The following is a 7,642-nucleotide window of genomic DNA, read 5'->3' as shown; positions in this document are numbered from 1 at the left end:
GCTGGCAGCGCGCGCTTCCCGGCCTCTGTGCTTAGGGCGCGCGCGCTCCCCCTCTCTTAAAGGGGCCACGCGCGTCGTCCTAAGGAGTCCCCGGCCAATGGCCAGAGGACCTCACCATATATAAGACACCTCCTCCAAAATGGAGGTGCCCGAGCAATGTTGTTGCAAAGCCTTTCAACTCTGCTTCAGCCCTCAGGTCCCGTTACCAGTTACCTGCCAGTCACCTGCCAGATTCCCGCTTGATACCTGCCTGATTCCTGCCAGATATCTGCTTACCTGCTTGCTATCCTGTGGTCCGACAGTCTGCCTACCAGCACCTGCCAGTCTGTCTATGGATCAGTCCACCTGCGACCAGGAAGTACCTACCAGATACCTGCCTGATACCTGCCTGCCTGTCCAGAGACTCTTACTCGCTCACCTGGGAGCGCTCACCTGCTACCTGCCTGCTAGCCTACCTGGAGGCTTAGCCGTCACTTGCTGTGACCACCTGCCTGTCCAGAGACTCTTACTCGCTCACCTGGGAGCGCTTACCTGCTTCCTACCTGCTAGCCTACCTGGAGGCTTAGCCATCACTTGCTGTGACCACCTGCCTGTCCAGAGACTCTTGCCCGCTCACCTGGAAGCGCTCACCTGCTTCCTGCCTGCTAGCCTACCTGGAGGCTCTGCCGTCACTTTCCGCGACCACCTGCCAGTCCAGAGACTCTTGCCCGTTCACCTGGGAGTGCTCACCTGCTACCTGCCTGCTAGCCTACCTGGAGGCTCTGCTGTCACTTGCCGTGACCACCTGCCTGTCCAGAAACTCTTGCCCGCTCACCTGGGAGCGCTCACCTGCTAACTGCCTGCTAGCCTATCTAGAGACTCTTTCCCTGCTGTCACTTGCCGTGACCACCTGCCCATCTAGAGACTCTTACCCTGCTGTCACTTGCCGTGACCATCCGCCTGTCAAGAGACTGTCCCCGTCACTTGCCGTGACTTCCTGCCCTTCTACCCAGAGACTGTCCCTGTCACTTGCCGTGACTACCTGCCCGCCTTCCCTGGGAGCCACCCGCTTCCTTACAAGGACTGCCCCTTTGTATAGTTGCTCAGAGGTTCCACCTCTCAGACCCGTTACAGTTTGCTCGGGCCATGGAACCCGGTGGCACCCAAGCTCCCTCGCTCTCGGACCTATGTCATGAACTTTCCCGTCAGAGGTCCCAACAGGAGTCCATCCTGAGCCACCTGCGTAGTGTTAACTCCCGCCTGGACACACTGACTACCTCTTCGGGACCTGCTTCCAGTCCCACGACTCCTACCCCGGCAGTGCCGCTGCCCATCAATTCCATGGCAACTCTTCCCGGTCCTCGCCTCACCGCCCCGCCTCGTTTTGGACGAGATCCCGGACAGGCACGGGGCTTCATTAACCTGTGCACTCTGCACTTCGAACTGTTGGCACACCAGTTTTCCACCGACCGAGCCAAAGTAGCCTTCATCATGTCCCATCTCACGGGAGAGGCGCTGGCTTGGTTAAATCCTCTATGGGAGAGAGGAGACCCCCTGGTATCCAACCTGCCATCCTTTCTCACGACTTTCCGGAAGGTCTTCGACGAACCAGGATGGAGGACCTCATCCGCCTCATCTCTGCTACGCCTCCGCCAAGGAAGTCTCACCGTGGGTCAATATGCCATACGGTTCCGTACCCTTGCTTCGGAGCTTGCCTGGGATAACGACGCTCTGGTGTCCGTCTTCTGGGAGGGTCTGTCCGGCCGTATTAAAGATGAACTCGCCGGTCGGGACATTCCTACCACTCTTGACGACTTAATTACACTTGTCACCCGGATTGACATCTGGTTCCAGGAGCGCACCAAAGAGGCCACCCGTGAGAGGAGGTTTCCACGCCTTGCCCCTACCTTCAGAGATCCGTCACTTCCTCCGTTACTCCCCCGGCGCACTCACCCGAGCCTATGCAGGTCGACCAGACCAAGATGGTCAAGACCCGTCAAGAATTACGCCGTGCCGAGGGGAGCTGCTTCTACTGTGGCAATAAGGAGCACCGGATCCGTTCCTTCCCGGAGAGGTAGGGAAACGCCTGTGTCTAGGGTCGCTCTGAGAGGTCGCCCTAGACAGAAATAAACCCTCTCCATCTCTAATGCTGTCGGTCTCTATCATCTGCGGGGAGAACCGTTATTTTGAACTGACTCAATTTGACTCTGGAGCTGCCGGAAATCTCATTTCTCAGTCCCTGGTAGAGAAATACCGCATTCCCACCAAACCTCTGGCTGTACCCTTATCTGTCGCCGCCGTGGATGGAGGCCTCTTACCTCATCCCATCCAACTCATCACCGAATCCATAACTTTGCAGGTGGGAATGCTGCACTCTGAGAGCATCTTCTTTCATGTTCTGCCTGGACTCTCTCACGCCCTCTTGCTAGGCCTACCTTGGCTCCAGAAACACGCACCCGTGCTTGATTGGCAGACCGGAGAAGTTCTTCGCTGGGGACAGGACTGCCATAAGACTTGTTTAGTTCCCGTTCATCCTGCCCATCCTTCTCCTACCCCAGCCAATCTACCCGGCCTACCGGTTCCCTATTGGTCTTTTGCGGACGTCTTTAATAAAAGAGAAGCAGAGACATTACCCCCTCATAGACCATACGACTGCCCAATTGACCTGATGCCCGGCGCTACTCCTCCCCGTGGGCGTATTTACCCTTTGTCTGCTGCTGAGACCCGGTCCATGTCTGAATATATTGAGGAGAATCTGGCCCGGGGATTTATCCGGAAATCTACCTCCCCGGCGGGAGCAGGCTTCTTCTTCGTCAAGAAGAAGGACGGCTCACTCCGTCCCTGTATAGACTATAGAGGCCTTAACCAGATCACAGTGAAGAATAAATACCCCCTTCCGCTCATTCCTGAATTATTTGACCGTCTGAGGGGGGCTAGAATCTTCACCAAGCTGGACCTCCGTGGGGCGTATAATCTGGTCCGCATCCGTCAGGGGGATGAATGGAAGACGCCATTCAACACCCGGGATGGCCAATATGAATACCTTTTAATGCCCTTCGGTCTCTGTAATGCTCCCGCCGTCTTTCAAGAGTTGGTCAATGACATCTTCTGTGACCTTCTCTACTCCTGCGTGGTGGTGTACCTGGACAACATCTTGGTCTTCTCTCCAGATCTTCTCACTCACCGGAGGGACGTTCGTCAGGTCCTGCTCAGGCTCAGGCAGAACCACCTCTATGCTAAATATGAGAAGTGCCTTTTGAGCAGACCTCGCTTCCGTTTCTGGGCTACATTATCTCTCAGACCGGCCTACAAATGGACCCTGAGAAACTGTCTGCCATCCAGAAGTGGCCCCGACCAGAGGGGTTGAAGGCTATTCAGCGGTTCCTGGGCTTCGCCAACTACTACCGCCTCTTCATTCCGCACTTCTCTTCCCGGACTGCCCCTATCTCGGCGCTCACCCGTAAGGGCGCTAATCCCAGAGAATGGCCGCCCGAAGCAGAGGAGGCCTTCCTTTCCTTAAAACGAGCTTTTTCCTCCGCCCCTGTGCTGCATTGTCCGGACGGCAACAAACAATTCTTTCTAGAAGTCGACGTTTCCTCCTCCGGAGCCAGAGCAGTACTTACCCAAAAGTCGTCTTCCGGAAGAATGGTAACCTGCGGCTTCTTCTCCAAACTCTTCTCCTCTTCTGAGCGCAATTATTCTATAGGAGACCGAGAATTGTTGGCCATTAAGCTGGCACTGGAGGAGTGGCGTTACCTGCTCGAGGGGGCTCTTCACCCGGTAATAATTTACACGGACCACAAGAACTTGGCTTACCTCCAGAGTGCCCAGAGACTTAACCCGCGCCAAGCCCGGTGGTCCTTGTTCTTCACCCGCTTTAATTTCATTCTTCATTTTCGCTCGGCTGACAAAAACATCAAAGCTGATGCTTTATCCCGATCCTTTTGGTCTCTGATCTTGAGGAGGAGCCTAAACACATCATCGACCCCGCCAAAGTAATGCAGGTGGCCCCCGTGAATCTAAATCGTCTTCCACCCGATAAGACGTTCGTATCTGTTCCTGATCGTGAGAGGGTTCTACACTGGGGACACTCGTACAAGCTAGCTGGCCATGCTGGTCAGAAAAAGACCCTCCAGCTTATTTCCCGGCATTACTGGTGGCCTACCCTGCACAATGACGAAATAGACTTTGTTTCAGCCTGTGTGTCCTGCGCCCGCAACAAGGTTCCGAGACATCTGCCAGCCGGCCGTCTCCTTCCTCTTCCTGTACCTGCTGCCTCGTGGCAGCATATAGCTATGGACTTTATTACGGACCTCCCTGGCTCTGCCGGTTGTACGGTCATATGGGTGGTCGCTGACCGCTTTTCCAAAATGGCTCACTTTATTCCCCTGCCGGGTCTCCCGTCTGCATCAGAGTTAGCTAAAGACTTGATTCATCATGTCTTCCGTCTTCATGGTCTTCATCTCCACATTGTATCCGACCGAGGGGTTCAGTTCACCTCTCGTTTTTGGCGAGCCATGTGTAAACTGCTGGGGGTCACCTTGGACTTTTCTTCTGCTTTTCACCCACAGTCCAATGGCCAAGTAGAACGGATCAACCAAATTTTAACCAGTTACCTCCGGCACTTTGTTAATGCTCACCAACCCGACTGGGTGGATCTTTTACCGTGGGCCGAATTTTCTTACAATAATCACGAGAGCGAATCTTCCTCCAAATCCCCGTTTTTTGTAGTCTTCGGTCAGCATCCTCGGATCCCGTTTCCCGTCTCCGCTTCGGTGGACAATCCGGCTGCGGAATCTCTCGTTAACGAATTTTCCTCCATTTGGGAAAGTACCAGATCTGCACTTCTTCAGTCATCCGAGCGGATGAAAAAACAGGCTGACAAAAGACGTCTGGATCCACCACAATTCCGTCCTGGAGATAAGGTCTGGCTCTCGTCCAAATATGTCCGGCTCAAGATTCCTTCCTACAAGTTAGGGCCTCGGTTCATCGGTCCACTGGAAGTTATCAAACAGATCAATCCGGTGGCCTATAAATTGAAACTCCCGGCCAATTTGCGGATCCCTAACTCCTTCCATGTATCTCTACTCAAACCCGTGATACTTAACTCTTTTTCCAAGTCTACAGGCACGCCTCCTGCTCCGGTTTCCGCTGAAAATGAGTTTGAGGTAGAGAACATTCTGGCCACCAAAAGGGTAAGAGGAAAATCCTTTTTTCTAGTGGATTGGAAGGTGTTTGGTCCTGAGGAGAGAACATGGGAGCCCCGGGAGAACATCCATGCCCCTCTCATCCTTGATAAATTTCTCTCCGGCCTAAAAAAAGGGGGGCCTAAAGGGGGGGGTACTGTAGCGTCGGCGTCCCTGCCTCCTGCTAGGCAGGGACGCCGTTCCCCTCACCTCTCTGCTCCGGGCCCGGCGTCTTCCTCCCGCTCTGCTGGCAGCGCGCGCTGCTTCCCGGCCTCTGTGCTTAGGGCGCGCGCGCTCCCCCTCTCTTAAAGGGGCCGCGCGCGTCGTCCTAAGGAGTCCCCGGCCAATGGCCGGAGGACCTCACCATATATAAGGCACCTCCTCCAAAATGGAGGTGCCCGAGCAATGTTGTTGCAAAGCCTTTCAACTCTGCTTCAGCCCTCAGGTCCCGTTACCAGTTACCTGCCAGTCACCTGCCAGATTCCTGCTTGATACCTGCCTGATTCCTGCCTGATATCTGCTTACCTGCTTGCTATCCTGTGGTCCGACAGTCTGCCTACCAGCACCTGCCAGTCTGTCTATGGATCAGTCCGCCTGCGGACCAGGAAGTACCCACCAGATACCTGCCTGATACCTGCCTGCCTGTCCAGAGACTCTTACTCGCTCACCTGGGAGCGCTCACCTGCTACCTGCCTGCTAGCCTACCTGGAGGCTTAGCCGTCACTTGCTGTGACCACCTGCCTGTCCAGAGACTCTTACTCGCTCACCTGGGAGCGCTCACCTGCTACCTGCCTGCTAGCCTACCTGGAGACTTAGCCGTCACTTGCTGTGACCACCTGCCTGTCCAGAGACTCTTGCCCGCTCACCTGGGAGCGCTCACCTGCTACCTGCCTGCTAGCCTACCTGGAGGCTCTGCCGTCACTTGCCGTGACCACCTGCCTGTCCAGAGACTCTTGCCCGCTCACCTGGCAGCGCTCACCTGCTACCTGCCTGCTAGCCTATCTAGAGACTCTTTCCCTGCTGTCACTTGCCGTGACCACCTGCCCGTCTAGAGACTCTTACCCTGCTGTCACTTGCCGTGACCATCCGCCTGTCAAGAGACTGTCCCCGTCACTTGCCGTGACTTGCTGCCCTTCTACCCAGAGACTGTCCCTGTCACTTGCCGTGACTACCTGCCCGCCTTCCCTGGGAGCCACCCGCTTCCTTACAAGGACTGCCCCTTTGTATAGTTGCTCAGAGGTTCCACCTCCCAGACCCGTTACACGGTGGCTCTGAAAAGAGCCTTTTGGTTGTCAGGATGGAGCAGAGAATACAATTAACCTCCGAAGCCGTAGAGAGTGCCGCATTGGCGCTTGAGCGCGTACACCATGTCCATAGCGGTGATGGTCTTCCTCTTGGCGTGCTCGGTGTAGGTGACACTGTCACGGATCACGTTCTCCAGGAAGACTTTCAGGACACCGCGAGTCTCTTCATAGATGAGGCCGCAGATGCGCTTGACGCCTCCTCTGCGAGCGAGACGGCGGATGGCAGGCTTGGTGATGCCCTGGATGTTATCACGGAGCACCTTTTTGTGCTGCTTGGCACCGCCCTTCACGAGACCTTTCCCTCCTTTACCGCGATCAGACATCATCCAAAGTCAGCTGAAAACTGTGACGAAGCCCCACGGACTCTTCTTTTTTTTAGCGGATGGGTGGACCAGAGAGAAGACTGCAGAGGTGACGCGTTTCCAGGGCGGGTCTTACAGAATCTACATTAGCTCCTCCTTCCTCTGCTGATTGGCTGAACACTGAACTGCTGGGGAGTTTGAATTTCCCGTTCATTGTGCAGTTTCTGCAGTTCTTTCCAGCTTCTACTCTATGTAACTTATTTCCCTGTGAAGAGAAATATCCCAAATATTGTCATCACCTTTCCAGATCATGGTGGAGAAATCTAATCAATGAAATTCATAGTTGGAGAAATAACCTGACAATCATAAATGAAAATGAATATATTTTTATAACATGAATACAAAACCACCAAGGACACACAACATAACAGATTTGAAGAGCAAAAACTCAACAACAAAAAAAAAACTCAGGATGTAGTGCTCTTCAATGAGAATTAACCAGGTCTTTACTGAAAATTCCACTGAACACTGAAAGAACAATTTTACAAATATATTAATACCACATATGTGTGTTTTTTTATTTTTTAAGTTTCTCTGATTTAAACGGGAGTAATTGGGAAGTGATTCCACCCTGTGATCATCTGTTTGCCTGTACTATGCACAGCGCTGTATACAGCTATAGTATATAGCTATAGCCATGGTTACCTGGGAACATCAGCCGTGAGCTGGCTTATATAGACGTGCAAACATGACAGATATGAGGGTCTTCAGCAGACCCCTTGCTTTCATGACACCCCTATTCAAACTGCCCATCACACGTTCTGAGTCTTTGTGCCCACGATGCGTTTTTTAAGCGTTCCCGCAATGGCAA

At 53.8% G+C, this 7,642-nt stretch overlaps 1 protein-coding gene across 1 annotated transcript; it reads right to left on the bottom strand.

The window, feature by feature from the left end:
- Positions 1–6,480: 6,480 nt before the first annotated feature.
- Positions 6,481–6,792, bottom strand: LOC141161391 (histone H4-like). The gene has a single exon (XM_073646200.1). It carries the CDS (start codon positions 6,790–6,792, stop codon positions 6,481–6,483), a length of 312 nt encoding a protein of 103 aa, XP_073502301.1.
- Positions 6,793–7,642: the final 850 nt, after the last annotated feature.

Source organism: Phyllobates terribilis, unplaced genomic scaffold (genome assembly GCF_046119375.1).
Source record: "Phyllobates terribilis strain yellow unplaced genomic scaffold, ASM4611937v1 Scaffold_9__5_contigs__length_417890890, whole genome shotgun sequence".
Classification (NCBI taxonomy): Eukaryota; Metazoa; Chordata; class Amphibia; order Anura; family Dendrobatidae; genus Phyllobates; species Phyllobates terribilis.
The sequence above is the reverse complement of the archived record's forward strand: the minus strand, read 5'-3'. Positions and strand labels throughout refer to the sequence as shown.